At 40.6% G+C, this 27,815-nt stretch overlaps 1 protein-coding gene across 6 annotated transcripts in view; it reads left to right on the top strand.

The window, feature by feature from the left end:
* Positions 1-27,815, top strand: part of MCPH1 (microcephalin 1) — a 241,095-nt gene that overhangs the window by 16,484 nt on the left and 196,796 nt on the right. For 3 of the 6 annotated variants that reach the window (XM_025393866.1, XM_025393865.1, XM_025393867.1), the window contains exons 4-8: positions 8,431-8,518; positions 12,979-13,093; positions 15,268-15,411; positions 18,404-18,493; positions 20,728-21,900. In XM_025393866.1, the coding sequence (XP_025249651.1) occupies positions 8,431-8,518; positions 12,979-13,093; positions 15,268-15,411; positions 18,404-18,493; positions 20,728-21,900 (1,610 nt within the window). Of the gene's footprint in view, positions 1-8,430; positions 8,519-12,978; positions 13,094-15,267; positions 15,412-18,403; positions 18,494-20,727; positions 23,761-27,815 lie in introns of those variants that run through there. The other 3 variants (XM_025393869.1, XM_025393868.1, XM_025393871.1) reach the window with 2 other exon arrangements.

Genomic DNA, 27,815 nt, shown 5'->3' with positions numbered 1-27,815 from the left:
TATATATATATATATTTTTTTTTCTTTTCTTTTCTTTTCTTTTCTTTCTTTCTTTCTTTTTTTGAGACAGAGTCTCACTCTGTCGCCCAGGCTGGAGTGCAGTGGTGCAATCTCGGCTCACTGCAAGCTCCGCCTCCCGAGTTCACGCCATTCTCCTGCCTCAGCCTCCCTAGTAGCTGGGACTACAGGCACCGCCACCATGCCCAGCTAATTTTTTGTGTTTTTAGTAGAGATGGGTTTCCACTGGGTTAGCCAGGATGGCCTCGATCTCCTGACCTCGTGATCTGCCTGCCTCGGCCTCCTAAAGTGCTGGGATTACAGGCATGAGCCACTGCGCCCAACCTATATACTTCTTTAGTTAACTTTTTATTACAGGACATTCTTTTCCTGTCTGTACATGCAGATACGTCCCACTTTATATATGTAAGAATCTTTTGTAGTAGCTGTCCAGTAATTTATGTAACCAGTGTCCTATTGATGATTGAAGTTTTTCATTTCTTAGTTCTTTTATTTTCAATTAGAAATATTAGAGCATCGAGCTTCTGTATATATTACCTTTTTGCAGATGATAAATCTTTCCATAGATTTAAATCCCAAAAGTGGGCTGTTCAGTTCGGAGAGTTTACATATTTAAATACGATAGATGCTGCCAAATTACCTTCTGGAAGGAGTGTACTGGTTTCCATTCTTTCTGGAGTTATCGAAGAATACCTGTTTCCCAATACCTTTGCTTAGATTGTGAGTTATCAGTTCTTTTAACGTTTTCTAATTAGTAGAAGAAAAATAATACTGTTTTTGTTTGCATTTCTCTGATTTTTAGTGAGCTTGAATTTTCTTCAACAGGACATGGAGATAAGAGCCAAACTGACCTGCATGTTTTATGTCACGTCTGTTCTTTCTTGGTGAACTGCCTGCCTGCCTTTCCAATGTAGCTCGTGGTTTCCACTGAAAATGGGAACATTAACTTCGTAAGGTCACTAGGTGTCACTAGAATCCCATTCTGTTGGGTTCCTTCTGGGAGTGTTCATTTTAAGATCAGATGACAATTGATAACATTCTGACATTTCCTTTGGATGTAGAAATTTTTACCTTAAAGGAAGAATAAATAAAGGTGAAATAAAGGTCAGCTTGGCCCCCACTCTAAGTTCTGTTGAAGAAAGTTTATCATTTTTAAACAATTGCAAACTAACAGCTAGGTTGGGAATATGGTTCACAGGCTTTGTCCTTGCTAGGCTGAGAGTTGGTTGCTGACTGAAGGCCATCACCCCCTGCATTTAGTGTTTGCTAGAAACAAGGACATATTCCCACATAAGCACAACACAAGCCGACATTAGGGGCTTACCACGGCTCCCTTCCTCCCAGAATCCTCAGACTCCATTCTGTCCTACCGGCGGCCAGCTCCACTTCTCACCTCCTCAGCCTTCTCACCCTGCAGCCATTCCTTAGTCTTTCACTGGCTTCTGTGACTTTGACACTGTTGAAGGTCACTGACCAGTGATAGGAACGTCCCTCAGTTTGGGACGGTCTGATGTGTCCTCCTGATGTCACATCAGTGTGTAACAGTGGATGTAGCCATTTAGGACTGGGCGAATTACTCAACCGCTGGGCTCTAGGTTCCTCCAGCAGCTCCTGAGTTAACTTGCTACTGTTGTTCCAGTGCTGGACCACAGAAGTGTTCTCTCTGCCCGCAGAGCACTATTGTGCAGACTTCTCTGAGTCTCCTGTTTTCTTCCTTGTGCGGCAGGGACACACATGAGGGATTGTGTGCTTGGCGGCTGGAATCTTCAAAAAGATATGATTCACTTTTTTGCCTCACTAACACAGTGCCGTCTACATAAAAGATTAAAGTACTTTTCCTGAATTGACTTATTGACTGGGCCTAGAGAATAAGATACTGGTGCTGGGCAGTTTGGCACAAGAGTGGTAAAAAGGCTGCAGGATTGGCCCAGGTGAAGACAAGGGGTCGTCCTAAGGGTGGAATGGGAGTTGGTGGTTCCTGGCCCATCTAGCAGGTGTGCTGTGGGACGTGCTGGAGTGAATTGGTTCTCTGGGGAGAACAAGCTCGTCAGAGCAGAGCTTCCCGAGGAGAACGTTGCTGCTTTGATTTCTGCTGGCTCTGAGGCAGCAGCAGGTCAAATAGTTGGTTCTCTGTTTAGAGGCATCTCTTGAAACACTTTTCGTTTTGACCACTAGATGGTAGGCATTTTACATTTCTGAAGAAAAATAGAAATCTAATTGGAAGGTTTTTTGTCTGTTCAGTAGATTTTGGTTGGACCCCTGGTAAATGTGAGTTTCAGTGTAGCAGCTTTAGTGTGTTACCACATGTGCTAAAGCATAGCTGTTGGCATGCAGAATGGCATTACCCGCAGTAAGTGCCACTTACTGCTTCATAGTGAGTGATGATAGTTACACCCAGGTGGATGAAATTCAGGGAGAGCATCTCGGTGCACCTTACATCTTATCACTCTAAAGGATATGCAGTTGGGAAGCTTACCTCAAAGGCAACAGAACACACCTCCCACAACTGTGTAACCTATGCCAGGCACACATTTTACTGGGTTCAATCAAGCCCTTCCTTAAACTGCTAACTTAAAGGATACTTACTGGTTTTGTAAACTTTGGCAAATGATCTTCTGTACTCCTCGGTTTTCTGTGTTGTGCAATAGGAGGCAATGGTAGTGGATTTTCCAGCACGGTTGGTTTGAGGCTTCTCATAAGCTGGCTGACCTTTGTTCTGATGATGGTGGTGATTTTAATACTGTGTATTTGATAACACGGTTATCTAGGGTCTCCTTCACGTCTTTCATCCAGATGCATCTCAGCCAGCCCCCTTTTGCTGTTCCCTTACTCATAATAGTGGTAAATCAGTGACATTTTGCTTAAGAAGAGGCTGCTAAAAACTTCTGATGCTTAAAATTGGTAATTAAGGGGACTTTTTAAAAAGAAGCACACCTCAAAACATTTCCTTCCTCGTTCTCTTCCACCCTGCCTCCCTTTCTCATCACTTCTATTAGATACAGCATTCTGCTTACCCCATTATTGTAGGCTCAGATAGTTGGTTTTTAAAAATCAGCTTTATAAAAACATTTACATAAAATAAAATGGGCCCATTTTAAGTGTACATTCACGGAGTTTTGGCAAATGTGTATACCTGTGTCACCACCACAACCAAAATATAGAGCCTTTTCATCACCCCCAAATCTCCCTCGTGTGCCTTTGCTGTCGGCCTCCCTGCCCTCTCCTCCCGCCCCAGGGCAGCCACAGATTTGGTTTCTGTCATTCAAGATTAGTGTCACCAGTTCTGTGGCTTTAGATCAGTGGAATCATCCAGTGTGTACTATTTTGTGCCAGACTTCTTTCACCAAAGGTGATGTTTTTGCTATTTGTCCATGTTGTGTATAGCAGTGGTTTCATTTTCTTTTATAGCTGAGTAGTATTCTATTGCAGGCATGTAGCATGTAGCATGTAGCACGGTGCCACCAGTTGATGGAGATCGGGCTAGTTTTCCATTTTAGGTTATTATGAATAAAGCTACAATGGACATTTACGTTTGTGTCTTTGTATGCTTTCATTTCTCTTGGGTCATTACCCAAACTTTTCCAAGGCGGTAATGGCACTGTATATTCCCACCAGCAGTGTGAGGGTTCCATTCGCTCCACGTCTTCACCAATACTTGTAATTTATCCATCTTTTGAATTTTAGCCATTCGAGCGGATGTGTAGTGGTATGTCATGGTTTTTTTTTTCCAACATTGTTTTAAAGATCTAATTCGCATGCTACACAATTTGCCCAATTGAAGTGTACAATTCAGTGGTTTTAAATATACAGTTAGGTATTGCTTAACGACAGGGATGCCTTCTGAGAAATGAATAGGTAGGTGATTTTGTTGTGCAGACATCATAGTGTGTGTTTACACACACCTGCATGACATAGCTACTGCACACCTAGGCTCTGTGGCACAACCTATTGCTCCTAGGTACAAACCTCTACAGCATGTGCATTTGTAAGACAGTGGTAAGTATTTGTGTCTCTGAAATATTTAAACATAGAGAAGGTACAGTAAAAATATGGTATAAAAGATAAAATATGGTACACCTGTATAGGGCGTTTACTATGGATGGAGCTTGCTAGACTGGAAATTGCTGTGGTTGGGTCGTTGAGTGAGTGGTGAGCAAATGTGAAGGCCTAGGGCATTACTACTGTACACTACTATGGACTTTATACTTGTCATACACTTAGGTTACACTGGATGTATATTTTTTGGAGCAACTGTATTAACTGATACTATAACTTTTTTTAGAGACGAGGTCTTGCTTTGTCTCCCAGGCTGGAGTGCAGTGGCACAATTATGGCTCACGGTAGCCTCAACCTCCTAGGCTCAAGCAATCCTCCTGCCTCAGCTTCCTGAGGAGCTGGGACTACAGGTGTGTGCCACTATGACTGGCTAATTATTTATTTATTTATTTATTTCTGTAGAGATGGCAGTCTTGCTACATTGCCCCAGCTAGTCTCCAACTCCTGACCTCAAACGGTCCTCCCACCTCTGCCTCCCAAAATGTTGGGATTGCACACAGGAGCTATTGCACCTGGGTCCTCCCATAAGTATGTAACCTATCTCTCTGTTATGTGTGGTGGGCGGGGGAAAACCGCTAGGTAATTTATAATACCTAATACAATATGAGTGCTATGTAAATAGTTATTATACTGTATTTTTTTTTTTTTGAAATGGAGTCTCACTCTGTTGCCCAGAATGGAGTTCAGTGGCATGATCTTGGGTCACTGCAGCCTCCACCTCCTGGCGATTCTCCTGACTCATCCTCCTGAGTAGCTGGGATCATAGGCGCGTGCCACCACGCCTGGCTAATTTCCACGCCTGGCTAATTTTTGCATTTTTAGTAGAGAATGGGTTTCACCATGTTAGCCAGGATGGCCTTGAACTCCTGACCCTCCCGCCTTGGCCTCCCAAAGTGTTGGGATTACAGTTGTGAGCCACCGCACCTTGCCTATGCTGTATTTTTTTTTTTTTAATTTGGCCTTACTATAGCTTTTTTACATGATAAACTGTAATTTTTAAAATTTTTTGACTCTTTTGTAATAACACCTTAAAATACATTGTACAGCAGTATAAAAATACCTTACAGCTTTATCAGCTTTTTCTATTTTTTAATTTTAATTTGTACTTTTAAACTTAAAAAAAAAACTAGGACACAAAGCCACACATTAGCCTGGGCCTACACGGGGTTAGGAACATCAGTATGTCACTAGGCGATAGGAATTTTTCAGCTCCATTATAACCTTATGTGATCACTGTTGTGTATGTGGTCTCTCATTGACCAAAAGGTTGTTATGCGGCATATGACTGTATTCACAGAGTTGTGCAACCGTCACCACAATTTTAAAACATTTTCATCACCTCAAAATGAAACCTTGTACCCCTTAGCCCTATTCCCCATTCTCCTGCCAGCCAAGGCAGCCACTAGTCTACTTTCTTTCCCTGTGGATTTTCTTTCTCTGTGGATTTTCCTTTTCTGGATATTTCACATAAGCGGAATCATATAATATACAGCCTTCGTGTCTGGCTTCTTTCTCTTAGCATAATGTTTTCAAGGTTCATCATGTTGTCATCTGTATTAGAATTGCATTTCTTTTTATGGTGGAATCATGTTCCATTGTATGCACACACGCGCGCGCCCACACACACACGAAGAACCAGTATTACAAGGCTTATCATGAAAAACAACGGTCCCTTTCTTGACCCTTTTCACCCTCAATTCCTGTTCCCCAGAGGCAGCTCCTTTCACACATGTGGCTGCTTCTGCAGATAAGCTGTTCAGTGACCTCCATATTTCTAAATACTGTGGCTGTATTGCTGTTTTGGTTTTTCAGTTTCAGATATTATCTAGTGACTTTCTGATAGGGAAGTGAGAATTTCGTTTTTAATCGGCCCCTCCAAGGGCATCCCGCTCCCACCTACGCGCATCTGCTGTTTGCATGGACACATTCATGTGCAGGCTCTTTCCACTCTTGATTGCAGTGTACATGATACATTTTGGTTAAATCAGTAGTTTATGTTTACATCATTATGACTGTGGAAGCTGTGTGTTAGGCTGAATCTCAGAGTGAACCATGAATATATTTCCTTTCATGGAAAACTTTGTTTTCCCTGAGCTTGGCCTGGTGTCCTTTGAGTCCAGAGCTTCTCAGGCTCCAGTTATCTGAACATGGTCCCAGTGCCCCCATTGGGCACTGGGTGGCAGTGAGTGGGCACAGGCAAGGAGAGTTGCTGCCTCTTTTCAGCCTTCCACCCTCCACCCTCTGCCCTTTGCCTGCTGTCCTCTGCCCCCTGCCCCACCCCTGAGTGCTCTGGCTTCACCTGTGCCTCCTGCCCTTGAGCGGTTCTGAGCTCCGGGTTCTGAGCTCCAGATGGACTCCTCCCCACCCCAGCTGCCAGGCTTGGGTTTCCCTTTTTTTATTTATTTGTTTGATTACTGTTCCCCAGACAGCTCTTATCTACTCTTTATTTTTGTTGGTTTATGTCTTTTTGTTTTCCTTTACTGTCATTTTATTGGGGTTTTGGGGGTCAAGAGAAAAGCATGTGCACAGTCCACCAGATTTAACCAGAGGTCAAAAACCTTCCATTTTTATTGTCTAAATATTATTCAGTTAAGGATTCCCCCTCCTCATCTTAGTCCCCAACTGCCTTTACTGAATCTTTAGCGTCTCCTGCCTCACTTATTGCAGTAGTCCCTGACTGGCCTCTTCGTCCTGGACCGGTGACCTGCTCACGACCCCTCCCTCACACCTGTCCTCATACCCCAGAGGCCACAGGACAGGGTCCAAGCTCATTAGCTTAGAAAGTACAACCCTTGAAATCACATAAATTCTTTTTTTGTTGCTGGTCTCCTAACTTGCATTCATTCACTCAGTCATACAAATGGCGTATGTTTTCCCAAAAATGTCGCGCTCTTTGCTGCACTGTGCTTGAGGCTGTGCTCTGCTTCCGGGTGGAAGATCTGTGCCCTCCCACATCTGCCTCCTTGTCAGAGTTGAGTCTGGTGATGGTCTCTGACCTGAAGCTTTCTCTGAACCATACTTGTTTTGCAACTTTTTGCTGCTTTTCTGCCGGTTGTACTTCTCTGGTTACAATTATTACACTATATTCTTTTTTAAACTTGTACATTTTTGCAGATTTCTCTGATGCCTGGCTTATTAGAAGACAGTTGCCTTCTCTTATCTGCCTCTGCATTCAGTGTATTGGGATAGCACATGTCATTTTGCTTCTGAAAACTCCACTGCATCGTATATTGAGGAAATAACGCGAGACAGGAAAAGAAAATCATGTGTTAGTGTTGTTATAAAGATAGTATTGACTCTGCACACCCTCAGAAGGGGGTCAGGGACGCCAGGGTGAGATTCACTACCCTAGTGTTACTTACCACACTGCATAGACCATACTGTGCCATATAGAGGCACATATTTCTGAAACTTCCTTCATTCCTAATATATTTTGTAGAAATTTCTGTATCAATATGGATATGTGTTTTTTTATTGCAGTATACTTTATTTTTTCAAATAACTGTGTTAGATGTTGAACAGTGATAGGCCTGTGAGGGATAGTTGGAGAGGTGAATAGAGGCCTTATTATAAAAACACTTAAAGAGCGAATGAGTGAGAATATGCTCTAAACATGGGAGTGACAGGAGGTTTTTATCTGGGTTGGGGAGAAATTTAAGATTAATATTTCAGTAATGTAGGAGTGAATTAGTAGAGGAGAAACAAACAGTAGGGCAGGAGATCATTTAGAAAATCGTAATTATTTAGACTTGAGTGACAAAATGCTAAGAAGGGATAAGGGTCACAGGAATCCAGAGATACGAAGGTGGACAGGAGAAATGGCAGGTGTGTCCACAGGGCAGGAGGAGGAGGTTTGGCAATGCGGAGCATTGGTTGCACACCCAGGCCTTGGGGCTGATGGTGGTGCTGTCTGGACAGAAAAACAAAAAGGACAACCTAATTTTGGAGGAAAGAGATATCCTCTGACTTCAATTTCTTTACATCCCTTCTACCTCTAAATTATCTGTTTTATGGCCTGTTTACTATTAAATGATCCATTTGATAGCATTTATTCATACCTTTATGAGTCTGTGCACTAATAATTTTGAAGTATGCTACAAGTCAAAAATTGTTGCATAAAAATTGTACTTCCTTTACCTGCCTCTTGCTTCTCTTATACTTAAACACCAGATAGAGATGATTTTGGGAAGTTTGATTTATACTGACTTTTGTATTTGCTGTTGTATTTTTTTTTAAGTCTGTTAAAATGACTTAGGTATGGATTTTTAAAATTGCTAATACATGTGCAGATTTAGTGCTGTGTCAATGTATAATAGAAACAAATACTCATTAGATTACCTTAATTTAATTACACAGATGCAGGACAGCTGGAGCACACATTGATGAATCGTTGTTCCCTGCAGCTAATACGAATGAACACTTACCAAGCCTAATTAAAAAAAAAGTAAGTACATGATTTCAATGTAGATAATGGCAATTAGGAATTTATTCATTTTTATTTTTTATTTTTAGAAAATAAAACTTCTAGAAATATGTTCAAGAGTTGTCTTAAGTATGCTATTGATGATATTATTCTTTTCACATAGCATTTTTTAGTGAATTACAGAGATTATTTTATCCTATGACTTCTTCAGTAGCGTTTGTAGGAAATAGAAGAGACTGTGGTTGGCCATGGGAAAACTAAAAGGTGCCAAGAGACAAGCAAACGTTTAGGTGCTTTGGTAATTACTTCAGAATGAAATGTGTTATATCTGTAGTCAAAATACCTGCATTCTGTTTAGCCAGAAAAATCTCAAAAGTCTGATGGACGTACATCCAAGTGTGCAAAGTCATTTATGAGGAAAATCTGCTGTACAAATACAGTTGCCCTTCAGTATCCACAGAGGATCAGTTCCAGGACCCCCACAGATACCAAAATCCACTGATGCTCAAGTCCCCTATATAAAATGCCATAATATTTGCATGTAACCTACACAGATCCTCCTGTATACCGAAGAAAAAATTGTAGAGACGGGTCTTTCTGTGTTCCCCAAGCTAGTCTCAAACTCCTGGCCCCAAGTGATTCTTCCGCCTCAGCCTCCCAATTGGGATTACAGGCGTGAGCCACTGCACCTGGCTCCTCCCGTGTACTTTAAGTAATCTCTGGAGTACTTAAAATACCTAATACAATGTGATTGCTTTGTAAATGGTTGTTATACTGTATTTTTTTTAATTTGTGTTAATTTTTTTTTTCTTTTGAATATTTCCAATCGTGACTGGTTGAATCCATAGATCTGGAACTTGCAGATACGGAGGACGAACTGTAGAGTTAAAGATACTGCTTTCATTTGAGATCGAATTCACATTTTAACCACCACCTTTTCGGCTTTCTATTTCTAATTGTGATTTCTTTATCTGAGGAGAGTTTACTCTGAAACGTCACAGCCAGGTTGTCTTCACATGAGCGTCTCTGTCAGAGGGAGGATTTGATGACTGTCTCCAAACTGAACTTGACATTTCCTGTAGACCAGAGGAGAAATAACTGTGGAGAAATAACATTTCCTGAAAACAGTAAATGATATTTCCCCATTACATTTCATCTCAGACAAGCCATAGTTTGCCCATGCGGTGATGGATGAACTTCTTCAGTCTTACCTGATTATAAGTGAAAAAGTGTTCAGCAGTCTCTGGACTCCCTGTGACATGCTAAAATCAAGTGTTTATTGTAAAAACACATCAGTAGTACGTGCATATTTTCATTGTAAAACATTTAGTAAACACAGACATCTCTTCGATTGCCCTCCCTCAAAGTAAGCAGCTTTCAGTTTGATGAGTATCCTGGGTGGCATTTCTTCAGTACATTACACACATGTACACACACATGCATGCTTGACATGAAGGGGCTCTGCTATCTTACGTGTATCGTCTGGTGAGTTGTCTTCTCTTCCCCAGTTAACAATATAGTTTTGACCATTTCGTGTCAGTAGCTTTGACTCTACTCAGTTTTCTGTACTGCATTATACATTGTGACTGTGCTTTTCCGGTATTCATGTACTTTTAGTCACTGTCAGTTTTTGCTAAGTCTATTACTTATGCCACATATTTGAGTTTATTTCTCCAAGTCAGATATCTAGAGATAAAATTACTGGGTCAGAATACATACACATTTTGATTTTAACAGTTCCACCAATCATATGCAAGATGACCTATTTCTTGGCCAGATACAGTGGCTCACACCTGTAGTCCCAGCACTTCAGGAGGCCGAGGCGGGCAAATCAGTTGAGGCCACGAGTTTGAGACCAGCCTGGCCAACATGGCAAAACCCCGTCTCTACTAAAAATACAAAAATTAGCCAGACCTGCTGGTGCACACCTGTAATCCCAGCTACTTAGGAGGCTGAGGCAGGAGAATCGCTTGAACCCAGGAGGTGGAGGTTGCAGTAAGCCCAGATCGCACCACTGCACTCCAGCCTGGGCGACAGCAAGCCTCTTTCTCAAAAAAAAAAAAAAAAAGGAAAAAACAAGCTATTTCTTAATACTCTGACTAGTATTGGATATTACTAATCTTTTTAATTTTTCCTAATCTGAAGCATTAATGACTGCTCATACACTTTACCACTTTACTTTTCATGTCTAAAAACTTTCCCTTTCCTTCTCTTTTCCAAATGTAATTGCAAATTAAACCTGACTTGAGGCCTTATTCTTTTGGGTCTCTGAGGAGGTTCTGTGCATCTGTCTCCCCCGTCACCCTGTCTGCTGCCTGCCTGCCGCCTGCCTGCCCAGCTTGCTGTTCCTCAAGCATGCCAATCGTGTTTCTATTTCAGAGCCATTGCATTATCTGTTCCCTCTGTCTGGAACATTCTTCCCCCAAAATCCATACACATGACCCGTTTTCCAGCCTCCCTATGGCTTTGTACAGATGTTACTTTCTCTGTGAGACCTATCCTGCCACCCCTGTTTGTACCAGCAATTCCTTCCCACTTGTGCCAACTATGAGAGTCTCTTTTCATCTGCAATGCTGACTGGCTCCTCCTAACACACTGTAGTAATGGGGTCAGTTTGATGGAATACAGTTGCTAGGGAAGATTCACAGGACCCCAAAATAACAATGTATCCAATCTGCACAGTACCAAAGAACCAGGGAGCACAAGGTGGAGCATCTTCTTGTATACTGCTGGCCCTGAGTCTATATGAACCAGCCCCACTGGCGGAGCCTCCAGGCAAATCCTTCGTCTCACTAATCATAAACAATGTTGACAGGCTAGCACAGTTGTCCCCAGACTTCCCGGACCTGTGGCTATAAAGCACCACTGCCTAATTAGTACATTTTGTGTAGTGCAGGTACTTTAGTGAAAGCAGTGCAGGCCGGTTCCAAGCCTGTTGAAATGAACCTCCCAAGACACATACAATTTACTTGCTTATTATGTTTATTTTCTGTCATTCCTTACCAGCATACAAGCTCCATGATGACAAGGATCTTTCTAGGTTGCAAGACCGGCGCCTGACATATAATCATGTTTTTTGTCAATAAATCAGTGAATAACTAACAGAGCAAGATCCCAGTATAGGCATTAGCCTTAAATAGCTAAAAGAAGTTCTTTCTATAAGACTGAAGCAAAAGAAGTTAGCTTTTACATGGGTAGCTAGCTCCCTATGTAAGCAAGTTTGGGCTGGCAGCTTCAAGCTGAAAACCAAGGAACCTAGACAGACGACTTAAATTTCCCTGGGGTCCTGTAAGAAAGAAGTCAGGCATAAAAGTGTTAGTAGGTAAAATCGATGTGAAGTTCAGTATGTGTATTTGTGCTGATGGCCGGGCTAAAGATGGGAAGTCAATGGGCAGTTCCAAGAAGAGAACGTGGGTAAGGCTGGGACTGTGAGGTGTGTTTCAAAGGAAACATTTCCCCTCTCTGAGGATGGTAAGAGTAGAGTTAACCCACGACCTTCCTGTGGATATCAACCTGGGGTTTCATGTTTTTGTGAGTGTAGTCATAGTTTTGGGGTTTTACTGGCTGATTGGAGCTACTGTGATTTAATGATAGTAGGGCAAGAATAATAATGGTTCTTTTCTTTGGTAATTATAAAATAAAAATTGTTTTCTTACTGCGTCATGGTCTTGCAGGGAGGACGATGTGAGAATAGTGCTACCAAGCAGGCAATGGGCTTGCTGCCCAACCCACATAGAGTCCAAGATCATGCCACTTGCTTTTGAGAAAAGAAAGGCTTTATTGCAAGTTGCCTGGCAAGGAGACAGGAAGAAATGCTCAAATCTGCCTCCCTGAGATGGGGACTCAGGCAGTTTGATAGGCAGAGAAAACGAAGTGTGATCTGATTGGATCTTGCAACCAGGTGATGCTGGGAGGCGTCATCTGACTGGGTTGTGTCCCAAGGTGATGCTAGGGCTGAATCTGATTGGATCCTAGATTATGCCATCAGGTGTTTACTCCTTAATTTGGCCCCCGTTCCTTGGTCTAAGTGCTTAGGTTCCACCTGTGGTTACATGCTTGTTTCACCTGGGCATGTGCAAGTGACATAACTTGCCACATCGGGGGCCAGGGCAATTAAACAGTTCACCATTTTGATACACAAAGTTGAACTAGATTGGGCTGGTTTGGTGGTAACAATAGCAAAAAATCTAAAGAGACTGGCTAAGAACTTTCATGGAAACTAAGAATGCTAGGATCATGAAAATGTCTCACAAAGCATAATACAGAGCCTTTTATACAGTCTTTTAAATTCTGTCCATTTTCTTTATAATTGCACAAAAAGAAATAAATATTGCCAATTCACATACAGTGCAAGAAACACCTCTTTCAGAAGTTTTTATTACTGATGTTATAAAAGGTATCAGAAATGTATGCGAAAGGGCTTTTTCTCCTGTCTGAAGCAGTTGCAATACAGCATTAATTTTTGTGTTCTTTTTGCACAGCGTAAATGTATGCAGCCCAAAGATTTTAATTTTAAAACACCAGAAAATGATAAGAGATTTCAGAAGAAATTTGAGAAAATGGCTAAAGAGCTACAAAGGCAAAAAACAAGTCTAGGTAAGCTAAGAAATTTAATACAGTTCTTTGCATTTGTGTCCATACACCTTGTTTAATTTGCATGGTGACTGGTGGTGTTCAGGATGAGAGAGCTGATGGAGGCTATCGTAGCTTTACTCTAGGAAGGAGAAGACAAAATGTCAGGAGGCTACGGGAGACTTGACTGGGAGCCAGAATAGAGCCATGCAGCTGAGCTGATCGACCACAGTCTTAACCATTCATCAAGGTGGTCGAACTTTTTATTTTCAGGAATGATTTCAGAAGAAAAGCAAACTTTGGCTAATAAGCCTTATTGAAATAAATACCTATTTATTTCTTCTTTATATATAACTTTGTATTTTTGCCTAATTGGCCTTTTTGTTTTGTTACCCGGAATAGGCAAATCTTAGATGATACATTCTTTTAGTGATTTGGAAAAATACTTTAGAATATTATGTGCTATAACAAGATGTCTTAGAAAAAATATATATATTCTTATGTATATATTCTTAAATAATATTCTTATATATAAGAATATTATGGGCTGGGCACGGTGGCTCACGTCTGTAATCCCAGCACTTTGGGAGGCTGAGGCGGGTGGATCAGGAGGTCAGGAGATCGAGACCATCCTGGCCACCACGCCCAGCTAATTTTTTTATTTTTAGTAGAAACGGGGTTTCACCATGTTGGCCAGGATGATCTCAAACTCTTGACCTTGTGATCCGCCTGCCTCAGCCTCCCAAAGTGCTGGGATTACAGGCGTGAGCCACCGCGCCCGGCCAAGATTTATTTTAAATCTGTGATGATAATGCTACAGAATTGGGTAGAACAGTTAGCCTACGTAGTGCTGCCACATAACTTTCCAGAAACATGGCCTGCATCATTTGTTTCATGCTCAGCCCTCCTGCTGCCTCTCCTGTTGTGTCCGTCCTTCCTTCACACCAGCTGTCTGGTCTTCGTCGAAGCTCAAGCCAGAAACATGCAATCGTCCTTGACATCTCCTCCTTCCTGACGCTAACGCCCATCAAGACCATGGCCCTGCTTCTGAAATAGTTGTTTGACTTCTTCTGTTTTCTCCTTACCTGCTCTCTCCCCTGATGCCTGGATCATCCCTCCCGCACCACAGGAGCCACTCCTTACCCTGCCTTCCACTCTGTCCTTACAGTTCATCTCTGTGCTGCAGTCACAATGAGGAAAACCTTAAATCAGAAGGATATCCCCTTCCTGGTTTAAAATTTCTTGGTATCATCCCAAGGAAAAATATTCAGGATAAAATCCTGTATTTAACATATTCTCCAATTTTCTAGGTCCTTTATGATCTGGCCTCTCCTAGCCTCATATCAATATTACACACTCTCCTATAACTCTTTATACTTTTGTCACTTTGGCCTTCTTTCCTATATCAGTGACAGTGTGTTTGAAAATATTTTGACAACATGGTAATGATAGATACAAAATTTTCTTCTTAGACCAAATATGTATCGTAATTAAAAACCATACATATTAAGTATTAATGATTCAACTAATGTACACTTGTATATTGTCAGAACTACAGTAAGGATTATTCAGGCTTAAGAGTTGCAAAGGAGAAGATATTAAATGATTCTTGGTATTTTTTTGTTGGGAGTGAGTATGAAAGTACTGAAGGGCTCCTTGAGCATATGCAAGGTAGCATTCCAGAAAAAAACACAACCGCACCCACACAAAACGAGCTCATAATTTCATGGTTCTGGGACCATGCTGATCCCACTTCATGCAGTCAGGTTCATGTCTGAGTCTGTGAGTGTGTGTTGAGGGTAGGAGCGATGGTTAATGGGAGCAGTTTCTGAAACCTGGGACAAGAAACAGAAACCAAATTGCATTCCAGCTTTGCAACTTTTAACTTCTGTGTCTCAGTCTTTGTTTTTAAGTGGGGTTACTAGTTTGGGTTTGGGTTTGAGGTTGGATGCACTAATGCATATATTTTCTTAGCACAGTACTTGGTGAGGGCAGTTGCTCAGCAGATGTGAGCCAGCAGCTGTAGCAGCAACGTCACTGCCTGTGGAGGTGGTGGGGGTAGAATATTAGCAGAAGTAGGTAATGATGTTGAAAGGGAAGAAGGAAAATGGGGTGTTGGGGGTTGTTCCTTAAAAGGAATCATATTGAAGTATGAAGGCGCTTTTTGATCTTAAAGTGGATTTTTTGTTTGTTTTCAGATGATGATGTACCTATTCTCTTATTTGAATCTAATGGTTCATTAACATATAGTCCTACAATTAAAATTAATAGTAGTCACCACAGCGCAATGGAGAAGAGATTACAAGAGATGAAGGAGAAAAGGGAAAATCTTTCCCCCACCTGTAAGTAATTACAGTTTGTAAAATGAAAATTATGCAAATAGGTGATTAAATTATGGTGGAAAGCTTTTTTTTTTCTTTGCCTAGATATTTTAATGTTTCCTGATAGTAACAAATTTTGACCTATTTCATGGCTGGCTTTGTTTTCCAGAAAATGTTATGCATCATTAAGATTTTTGAAGTGTGTGTTGGGTGTATAGTATTCTTCAAGTTTAAAATCCTGTTTGTTGTAGCTCCTTTGTAATTTCTATTAGCTTTGGAATTTTTTCTTTCTTTTTTAAAAACAAAATGAATTTTTTTTTTTTTTTCTGAGATGGAGTTTTGCATTTGTCACCCAGGCTGGAGTGCAGTGGTGCAATCTGGGCTCATTGCAACCTCCTGAGTTTAAGTGATTCTACTGCCTCCGCCCTCTGAGTAGCTGGGATTACAGGTGCCGGCCACCACTCCTGGCTAATTTTTTTTGTTTTTTTGTATTTTTGTATTTTTAGTAGAGATGGGGTTTCACCATGTTGGCCAGGCTGGTCTTAAACTCATGACCTCAGGTGATCCACCCGCCTCGGCCTCCCAAACGGCTGGGATTACAGGCATGAGCCACCGTGCCCAGCCATGAATCGTGTCTTTTGAAGGAATTTGCTTTAGATTAAATGTGTCTAATGAATCAGTTTGTTTCTCATTATTTCTTTTATCTTTAAAATTTTTAATTATTGAAGTATAATTCAGCACATTTTAATAAAACATTTAACAAAGTAGCTAATAGTAAAAGTTCATCTTGATACTCACCTAATTATACTCTTCTACCTGGGGATAAACCTGTATTTTAAGTTGATGTGTTTTTCCAGATGTTTCAGTGTATCAGATATCTGTGTATACATGAAAAAGATACAGGTTTGTTTTCTGTGTGGAGGTGTCATTTCTGATTCTGTGTAAATTATCTAATTACCTAAATTAGATAATGACATATGTATTATTACGCACTTTGTTTTCTTACTTAAGAGTATCCTGGAGGATTTTTTGCAGCTTAGTTGTTGTAGACCTATTTTTTTTTTAAAGATGCTCTAAGTAGTCTGCAGCTTTGATATTGACTCATCTATTGGTGGATATTTTTTCCCACTTTTTCTTTATTAGAAATCGTGCTGCAGTTTTTATTCTTTTTTTAACCATATAGGTTGGTGGTTCTTATTTTTTATTAAGCCATTTTCCTTTCTCTGGACATAAGTCTTTCCAGCTTCCCACCCCGACTTTTTACTGTTATAACCCCTGCATGCGCCTACGTGAATCCTTATATTTCTGAGTACTTCATGTATTTCAATAATATTCATACATGCAGAATTTGATTTTTTAAAGATATAGAGAGTCTCACTGTCTTGCCCAGGCAGGACTTGCACTCCTGAGCTCAAGTACTTCTGCCTCACCCTCTCAAGTAGCTAGGAATACAGGTGTGTGCCACTACCCCTGGCTTATTGATAGATATAGTCAAATTATCCTTCAAAAGATTTGGGCCATTTTATTGTCATCAGTTGTTTATAAGAATGCCTCTTTCTCCATACTTGGAAAACTGAATGGCATTAGCCTGTAGCCTTTTTCAGTCGGAAGCTTGAAAAACTGGATCTGTTCTCTAAGTTACTTTTGATTAGGAGCAAGTTTCAGTGCCTTTTCTTTCTATTGACAATGACTTACTGAATGCAGCTTGTAATGCTATCAACTATTGTCTCTCTTAATTTTACATCCTTTGTCCATCTATATCAGTTAAGGTTAATTTCGGCTGCATATAACAAAGAAAGAAAAAAACCAGTGACTTAAAATCGATAGAATTGCCTTTCTCTGTCTTGCCTAGTTCAGAAGTAGGCAGTCAGGGCTGGGATGCCATTCCATGGTGTCTTTAAGAAACTAGGTTCCCATCTTTCTGTTAGGCCTGCCTGACTTTTCTTCCAAAATGTGTGTGCCTCCCAGCTAAGCCATCTCCCTTTGACAGCCTTACCAGACGTCTATCCAATACTCCTGTCTAATTCCGTTGGCTGGAATGTGGTCATATGCCCACCCGTTTTGCAGGCAAGACTGAAATGTAGTCTTGACTGGGATGCATTGCTATACTGATAAAATCAAAGTTCTGTTGTTAAGAAGAAGTGAGAATGGACATTGAGGAAGATAACTGTGTCCCAGGTAGACGTCCAAATTGTTCCAATGTGCAATTATGCGTATAAAGTAATTTGCCTTAAACTTTACTTTTTCTATTACTTTACAGTGTTAATTCTGCTACTTCACTGCATCCAGCACAGTTTAAAACTTAACTGAAAATTTTATGTGTGCTTCCCTTCTTTATCTTGGTTTATTCTCTTTTTGACTGAAGTTTTCTCAGAAATGTATCATTTTGAGTCTCTAAAAAATATCTTTGGATATGAGATCCAAACATTTCTTTTGTTTCTTGACTATTGTATGAACAGCCTTTGAAGATAGTACTTAGGACCTTATTTGTTAAGTCATTGACATCCTAAGTGTTTTCTATGAAACCTCTAGGATTTCTCAACACAGCACAGCTGACAGTTGGGTCTGGGTAATTCTTTGCTGGGGGCACTGCCCTGTGTGTGGCAGGAAGCTCAGCAGCATCCCTGCCTCTCCCCACTAACACTAGCAACGTACCCACTGCTCTCCCTCACTGGCAACATCCACAAATGTGTCCAGACATTACCAGCTATCTGCTGGGACCCCATGTCATCCTGGTTGAGAAGCAGTGCTCTAGTTTTAGAGGTAACTATGGTGAGCATCCTTGAAGAAAAAGCCATGATTATCAAACAAGAAGACTAAAATAGACAGGAAGTGTTCACTTAACTCTGTTGAGCTTCTGATTATATTTAGGCAAGCTGACTTTAAGATCCCTTCTAACTTTGTGATTATAGGATTTAACAGAATCACCTATGATTAATAGGAGGATTTCCTGCTGGCTTCATCTGCTAAAAAATACTGAAACTTTAATGCAGTGTCTTGGTCCTGTTTTTAGCTTCCCAAATGATTCAACAGTCTCACGATAATCCAAGTAACTCTCTGTGTGAAGCACCTTTGAACATTTCACATGATACTTTGTGTTCAGGTAAATTTTTTATTTTCCTTTCTGTGATATATTTAAGTTCTGATTTAGAATTTCATGTAGCAACGTCTGATGAGTAAAATAATTAGTTAAAACTAGAACTTCTAAATATCCCCCTGAAATTAGGTATTATAATAAAATTAAGGCATGAGTTAAACTTCCTTTTTGGTTCCTATAGGTTTTTTTCCCTAGGCATTTGCTTTCTTGCTACAGAATCCATTGCTCATTTAAAAAAATTATTGTGGTCATATATGAACTAATCTGTATGCAGTTTAAACTACGTAGAACTGAGGTCAGAGCTAAGGAAATGTTGTTTCACACAATGTCTAATTAACACAACGAACATGTTATTGAACGAGGTCAGTGAAGTATGTAAAGATCGTCAATCAATTGAGGAGCTAAATAGAGGATTTCTAATTACAAGCAGAAAGAACATTGGTAAGAATTAATGCAGTTAGTTACATGTTATGCACATACATATTTTTTAATGTGGGAGCCCTTGTGTCACTTAGGATGATAATTGTTCATGGTCATTTCTTCTTCGTACCAATTTCTCACCTAGCCCCCAGTAGGGCCCAAATAAGTAGCAGCGACCCCTAGAAATACTGTGTTCGAAAGTGCTTGAGATGTTATGGAATATTTATTATGAAAGCCACAGCAATGACAAAGCACAAGACGGCATCAAGATATTAAAAGTTTAAACCAAAGCCTCTTTTCAGTGCAGGGTTAATCCTTGTACTCTCACCTCTGTGTGCTGGAATTATTTACCCATTTCTCTTAAACAGTCTCCATCTTTTTATTTTATACTTGATACATTTATTTCCTAGAAGTTGGAAACAAGTGATAATAATAGCTAACATTGATTTCATTTTTGTTGTGTTGTAGGCACTCCTCTAAGTGTCTTACTCACTGTTATCTGAGTTATTCTCCCATTAGCCTTAAGAGGTAGGTTCCATCACCATCCCATTTTGCCAGTGAAAAACCAGGACACAGAGGTCAAACAGCTTGTGCAAGGTCATGTGGTTTGTGAATGGCAAACCCAAGCTTCTAACTTAGGCAGTCTGACATCACAGTTTACAGTCTTAGTGACATGTCACATTGCTTATCGGGTTTTTGAAAAGTATGATAAAACATAAAGCAATTTTAGATGCTTTATGACCTTATTTCCAACTACTGCCTTGAAGACACGCACGGTGCCTCCTGCCCACTGGGCTTCCCTCCCCTCCCGGGGCACAGTCGGAAGGGAAGCTTTGGTGGTTACCTATGTTCTTCCTTTTTAAAGCAGAACTTTAGTGATTTCAGTCAGAGACTTATAACACTTATGTTACCTCCAGATTTGCGTGATTTCTACAAAACACAGGCCCTCCACCAGCAAGTGCTAAGCCCCTACTAGGGGAGCCAGCACAGGACTAGAGACTTCTGTATATTCATTCCAAAATGAATAGACCTTTAGTAGCCGATAGCATAGTGATGGGCAGACACCCACGTAACCACGGGGCAGTATGATGCATGATGCTGTGTAGCAGAGGGGGCAAGGCCAGGGAGACCTGGCAAAGGCAGTGGGAGGGTCCCAGGGATGTTGACAACCCAGGTGGGTTTTGAAGGATGAATTGTATTTACCTAGAATAAAGTATGGAGGAAAGGGCAAGGCCCGGAGGGTACAGAGGAGTACAGAATTTTCAGGAGGTAGCAGCAGCTTAGCATTACTCTCAGGAAATGAGTAAGCTATACAAGAGTTGAAACATTAAGACCTACCAAATGGCTCACTTTTGAATATAAGTGTCATACGAGGACTTCACTGGAAGACAGGGAAGGTAAAGGTGAGCTATGTTCATTGAGGGAATGTTTCACACAAGACTAGGACTTTCCCTAGACCTTACAGCAGTCGTTCTTAGGTTTTAGAATTATTGATCTCCTGGAAAATTTAGCGACAAACTATGGAAGCTCTTCCGGGAAAATGTGCACGTGCATATGGAAATTTGCCTAAAATTTTTAGAAGTTTGTTACCCCTCTTCTCTATCCCCACCACTGTCCTATACACTCATCAAAGCCCAGGTTTTCTAGTTGAAAATACTGGCCTAAAACTTAAATGGAAATGAGAAGAACCCAAATGTGGTTAATAGTCTTCTTAACTAATAGCTGTACTTTAAAAGTAATGTTTTATTGGTCAACTGAAAATTGAATTTAGAATAATTTAAACCACTTTTAAAAGTTAGCTCCCCGTTAATGTTTTCCAGATGAATCCATTGCTGGTGGCTTACACTCGTCTTTTGATGATCTTTGTGGAAACTCAGGATGTGGAAATCAGGAAAGGAAGTTGGGAGGATCCATTAATGACACTAAAAGTGATATGTGTATTTCTTCACTTGTATTGAAAACAAATAATACTCATTTATCACCATCTTTCGCTCACCTTGATAAATCAAGTCCTCAGAAATTTCTGAGTAATCTTTCAAAGGAAGAAATAAACTTGCAAAGAAATATTGTGGGTAAAATAGTCACCCCTGACCAAAAGCAGGCTGCAGGTGTGTCTCAGGAGACGTTTGAAGAGAAGTATCGTTTGTCTCCTACGTTGTCTTCAACAAAAGGCCACCTTTTGATACATTCAAGACCCAGGAGTTCCTCAGTAAAGAGAAAAAGAGTATCATATGGCTTCCATTCACCTCCAAAGGAAAAATGCAAGAGAAAGAGGAGCATCAGGAGATCTATCATGCCGAGGCTGCAGCTGTGTAGGTCAGAAGGCAGCCTGCAGCGCACGGCGGGACCTGCACTCGAGGCTCTTAGCTGTGGGGATTCATATGATGACTATTTTTCACCTGATAATCTTAAGGAAAGGAATTCAGAGAATCTTCCTCCCAAATCTCAGCTGCCGTCAAACCCTGCTCAGTTCAGCTGCAGAAGTCTTTCTAAGAAGGAGAGAACAAGCATATTTGAAATGTCTGATTTTTCCTGCGTTGGTAAAAAAACCAGAACAGTTGACATTACCAGTTTCACAGCAAAAACCGTCTCCAGTCCTCAGAAAACTGCAAACGGAGAAGGCCGTGCAACTTTGAGTTGCGTGACTTCTGAGGAATCCTCTGGCCCTGAAGAAACCTTAAGGTGTTGTAGACAGGCTGGGCCTCAGCAGAAAGAAGACGCATGGCCAGAGGGCAATGGCTTTTCTTACACCTTTGAGGACCCCGCTCTTCCAAAAGGACATGATGGTGATTTAACTCCTTTGGAAGGAATCCTTGAAGAAGTGAAAGAAGCGGTTGGTCTGAAAAGCACACAGGACGAAGGTACCACTTCCAAAATATCAAACTCCTCTGAAGGCGAAGCCCCGAGTGAACATGAGCCACGTTCTGTAGTTGACTGTAACGTGGAGAGGTCTGCAGAAGAAAAGGAAAACTTACCTGGAGGATACAGTGGAAGTATGTGAATCTCCTTTTCCAAGTCATCTTTGCTAAATAAACATGTAACAGTGCATCCATATTTTAAATTTATCACAACTTTTTCATAACTTAAATTATTTCCCCAGTTTTTACTTAAAGAATATGCATTTGATCATTCCAATGATAAACTCTTTAGGAATAGATAGATGACTTGCTGTCCTGTGGAACTTCTAGACTTATTGATCAAGTCTGTTATGAATCTATTTCTCCAAGACTTTTCCTTCTTATAGGTCAAAAGGAGAAGTAGTCTGTAGTATGAATAATTGAGGGGAGTGAAGTCTTTTTCTTTGTTCCGTTGGAGTCTTGCGCTGCAGCGTGTGTAAAGATGCATACAATAAAGGGTTTTTTAAAACCTAGGTTCTTAATAGTGAGGCTGTTTAAAGAAACAAATTAAGGTAGCTTAAGCCATCGATTGTATCAAAGAGGAAGTATGAAAAAGTACATTTAGAAATCCGTTATCAATATTGATTTTTGAAGAAACTTTGGTCAGTGTTAACTATGAAGAGACATTTTTAAAACATTTTTGCTCATTTGTAACAGGCCTTGTTTGACTTGTACTTATTTTGCTTGAAGCATCACTTGAAAAGATTTATTCCTATTCATAATTTAATTGTAACTATAATAATAAACTATATCATTGTAGCAAAAGTCACACCAATAAAAAATTTTGCACTTCACAGTTACAAGCACAAATAGGTTCCAGCAACCGAAATTGAAGAAATCTTAAACTTTGACTGTCTTTACGTAAAGATTAGGTTAAAATTTGAGTAAGAACGCATTCACTGCGTGATTTCTCTGCTCTACAAATGTGTTAACTGCCTCTTTGAAGGTGGAGAAGTCATAGCAGTGTTTGAAATCATCACAGATGTGTTACATACCTTTTTCTTGAGTATACACTCCCCAAAATTGTTTCACAAAAAGGATGAAAATACTTTTGTGTATTTTTAGCCTGCTATTTATATCTTGGTTTTCTGAACATATATTAAATTTGACAAGAAACTGTATTTTATGTTCCATTAGCCTTAGTATGTGTTTTCAAAATATTTATTTTAAAATGTTGACTCAAAAGTTAATATAAAACAATAGATGTGTAAAATTCTTTTGGTAGTTAAGAATATCCCGTTCTGAAGTTTACATTCTCCTTCTTTCCAGTTTTCATCTTGTGTATTTTTTAAGCTTTTGAATAATAATGACATGCAAATGTTAATTAAGTGGCAAAAAGCTGGTAGCAAACAGTATGGCACGGCCTAAAATCCCCATGTTGTCGGGAGTGTGCTAGTCCTCAGAAGCAGTTGTGTTTTATGTTCTAGAACACTGCCCCCTGCGTCGACAGCCTCCGGCGGTGGGGGTAAGTAGAAGGGGATGAGGGGCCAGCACTGGTTGACCCCATGGCACCCTGGTGGAGATGGAGAGGTTTTTTCGCTCAGTGGTGCAGGCCATCAGGCAGGAGTGTCCAGACAGGGCCCTGGTGCAACTGTGTGCCCTAGCGTTAAGAGGATCTTCTAGAGTCATCTGCCTTACTTCATGCCATTACAGAGAGATGGGAAATCATTGGGTTCTAGGACATAAAAAGGCTTACATGTTGGCTAGCCTAAATCTAACCCTTTTCTTTTATAGTAATAAAGAGTCACCAATGTTTTAAACTGTCCACTGTCAGCCCCCTGGGACTCAGGTAAACCAATTCTCTTTGGGAATCTGCCTTACAAGATGAAACCATAAGGCCTTCAGTTTCAATGTCAAGGATGCACACTCTATACCTGGTGAAACTGTGGAGAAGTGAAAACTTCTGTGCAGCAAACTGTACCTCCAAATCTTTAATGTCGAAATAAAGGGCTTTTTCCATTTCTGTTTTCAGTTCACTTTTACTTGTTGCCATTGTCAATATCTAAGATAGTGTGTAAAAAAGGTTTCAAAAACAAGTTACAAAGAGCTTTAGTACATTAGTAGAATGGGAACTGAGGGAGAAACAATTTTGGTTTTGTTTTGTTTTGGTTTCTTGAGACGTAGTCTTGCTCTGTTGCCCAGGTTGGAGTGCGGTGGCACGATTTTGGCTCACTGCAACCTCCACCTCCCAAGTGTAAGCAATTCTCTGCCTCAGCCTCCCGAGTAGCTGGGATTACAGGCACCCGTCACCATGCCCAGCTGATTTTGTTGTATTTTTAGTAGAGACAGGGTTTCACATCTTGGCCATGCTGGTCTTGAACTCCTGAACTCGTGATCTACCCACCTCGACTTCCCAAAGTGTTGGGATTACAGGCGTGAGCCACTGCACCCGGCCAACAATTTTGTTTTCTAAAACCTTTAAAATCATTAATTCTTTTCTGTTTTACTTTTTTATTCTCTAATTTTATAAACAGTACACAGATACATTCCCATTGTAACAAAGATTGCTAAGAAGATTAGAATTTCTATCTCCTCACTTGCCTCTTCGTTAGTTCACTTCCTAACTAATGAAAGTCGTGGACCCGTTGTGTCTCAGGTGTTCTTCAAGTTTGTGGGGACATAGCAGAGAATGAAGCAGCGTGCACCCTCATAGAGGAAGACAGATAGTAAATAAGTGTGTAACAGTGTCAGCAAGCAGTTAATGATTAAAAGAAAAACAATAGTGCATTGGATAGATAAGGTGACAAATGAAGGCTTCCCTGAGAAGGAGACATCCGATCACAGGCCTGGGGAGGGAGAGGGAGCCTGTGACTCTCAAAATCCATGTTTCAGCTGGAGGTAACAGCAGGAACAAATGTCCTGATGGAGAAAAATGCTTGCAGGAACGACAGGGAAGCCAGTACAGCAAGGACTTCCTGAACTGGAGGAAGGAGATTGGAGAGGGGTAGGAGCCAGAGCTTTGGGACCTTCAGTGTCTGACAAGGTGGGCAGCTGTTTTGTTTTGAAGTGTGGTGAGAAGCCATTGGGGCTTTGGAACAGGGGAGCAACCAAATCCGATTTAGGTTTTAAATGTAACCCTGGACACTGGAGAACAGACTGGGTTGGAGTGTTTGTCTGCACAAAGCAGTCACTGTCCCACAGTTTAATATTTCCTTCCACACATTTCTTGTGTGTGTGTGTGTGTGTGTGTGTGTCTACAAGCATACAAATGCAAATAGGTATTTTAAGATAATTTTTTGCATACATAGAATTATATTGCCTTAAAAATTGCTTTTTACAAAAGCAATATGTCATATATTTACATATTGGTACCAGTAAACATTTTTTAATACAGTCTTATGTGTAAGGTCAGCACAATTTTTTTGTAACAGATCAGATAGTAAGTTCGTTAGGCTTTGTGGGCAAAGAGACCAAATCGAGGTATGTGGGTACTCATGTAGATGATTACATAATGAGAAAAAGACATTTTCTGCAAAATTTTTATTGATGAAACTCAAATACAATTTTTTTGTAATACAGGTCTATTGAGAAAAAAAATAATTTGTGGGGGGGAATTACAACATTTCATTTAATTGGAGTTCAGACTGAGTGTTCACATTAACATTGATTGCAAATGTTTATTAAGGCTGATATGTAATAAGATAGATTTTATGTATTTCACTTTTGAAAATGCTTTTTCCCACAGACAGATACTGCTGATTCGATGTCAGTCCACAAGCAAACACTGATGGAATTCTCTTAGATTCTTCTCTCGGTGCCTGCCTCTTAGCATGTCCTTATATTGCAGATTTATCACTTGCAATTGAAAAATAGGTTGAAGCTCCTCAATTGTGCAGTCAAATGGGTTTTGAAATAAGAAATTCCGGCCAGGCATGGTGGCTCACACCTGTAATCCCAGCACTTTGGGAGGCCGAGGTGGGTGGATCACTTGTCAGGAGTTCAAGACCAACCTGATCAACATAGTTAAACCCCATTTCTACTAAAATTACAAAATTAGCTGGGCATGGTGGCACATGCCTGTAATCTCAGCTACTTGGGAGGCTGAGGCAGCAGAATCACTTGAACCCGGGAGATGGAGGTTGCGGTGAGCCGAGATCGCGCCACTGCACTCCAGCCCAGGCAACAAGAGTGAAACTACGTCTCAAAAAAAAAAAAGGAAATTCCCTTTGCTCTTGCACTCAGTCTGTTGTTGTTTTGAGATAGGGTCTCACTCTGTCAGCCAAACTGGAGTGCAGTGACATGATCACAGCTCACTGCAGCCTCAGCCTGCTAAAGTTTGGGCTTAGGAAATATGTCCACAGCCAGCAGACAGTTTGCATGGAAATGGAGATCCCACTTCTTGTTTTAACCTTTGACAGCACAAGAGAGAATTGTTGTTGCTTATTTGTGGAAATGTGTCCCACCTGCCCCTTGGCACTGCCAATCATAGCTCTTCAACCACCGGAAGTCAGTTTGAATTGTCAAGTAGATAAAGCCGATTGGTCATCCTGAACTAGTGCACAGCTTGGCACCTAATTACTTTTCACTAATGAAGGAAACACAGTGGTCCCATAGGTGCTGTGTGTTCACTAGCAAAAGCAGAAAAGTCCTTCCCACACCCCACTTATCCATGGGTTTGATAGATTTTCTTCTTTGTTGTGTTGATGGATTGTTACATGTCAGCACCTTGTACACATGTGTTGTGAGCTAATCTGAGCAATTTGGTCATGTCCAACTACAGGGTCTTGTTCATCGATAATAGTCAGAAGTCGTTGGAGGTTGATGATAGTTAACTACTCTTCTACCATCTATCTACCTGATCTTGTTGAAGGCAAGTCTCAGAAAGACATTTATTAAACATTTATTGGCAAGCAGTTAGGAAGTGGTCCACAAAAGTGACCAATATGCTGAAGGCCGAGTTCTCTGTCCTTTAGTGGAGTGTCCATACCTTATCTGAAAGGTTTGCCTTGGATACGACCCCCAGGGATACCAGCCACAACTCATACGAGATGTTTATGCTCCGTTGTGTGTGGGTATTGGGTCCCCTGCAATATTTAAGTGTTCTTGAATCCATGAATCCATGAATTTAACCAACAAGAAACTATTTCTCACATCCATTATGCTGATTAACAAGCTGATGATGTCACTGATGACCACTCATTTTTGTCATCCATTTTGGCTTTTAACAAAGCATCTAATATTGGTCTGGAGGATTTATAGGAGTTGGAGTTTTTTTGTTGTTGTTTTGAGATAGGGTCTCACTCTGTCACCCAAACTGGAGTGCAGTGACATGATCGCAGCTCACTGCAGCCTCAACTTACTGTTCTCAAGCGATCTTCCCACCTCAGCATCCTGAGTAGCTGGGACTACAGATGCAGGCTACCACACCTGGCTACGTTCCCCAGGCTGGTCTCCAACTTCTGAGCTCATGCAATCTGTCCACCTCTGCCTCCCAAAGTGCTGGGATTATAGTTGTGAGCCACTGTGCCCAGCCTATGGTATAATATATTTTGCAAATTCTGAGCATTCCAGAGAAACTGTGAATTACTATTGTAGCAAATAAATAGATATACATATATTCATTAAGTACATTAAATTGTTGCACTTTTGACTATTCAAATAATTCACAAGTGTATTAAGAACCCCCTTTCCCATCATCTGCCAGCCCAACTCACTGGGGCTGCAAAATTAAGCAATCCTAGCAACTTGGTGTGGGTTAGTCAGTCTTAACAGAAGGCTATTGACCATTTAACTGTTTGGTTGATTCATTCATTCATTTACATATTCATTTTTTATCAGATGTTTACTCCGTATCTACTATGTCCAATGTATAAACAGTGAGAGGTTAGGTTAATAGAAAGCTCTATCCCCTTGCTTTAAAGAACTTAGCTAAGTAGGGAAGGTACAGTCAAGATACTTTACACACAAGTATCAGGAAATTCAAAAGTCGGAGCAATTACTTTCCGTGGGAATTAAAACAAATTTACACACATAAAATTGATATTGTAATGATCTCTACAATGATTACAAAG

Source organism: Theropithecus gelada, chromosome 8, assembly GCF_003255815.1.
Source record: "Theropithecus gelada isolate Dixy chromosome 8, Tgel_1.0, whole genome shotgun sequence".
Lineage (NCBI taxonomy): Eukaryota > Metazoa > Chordata > Mammalia > Primates > Cercopithecidae > Theropithecus > Theropithecus gelada.
This window is presented reverse-complemented; position numbering and strand designations above follow the sequence as displayed.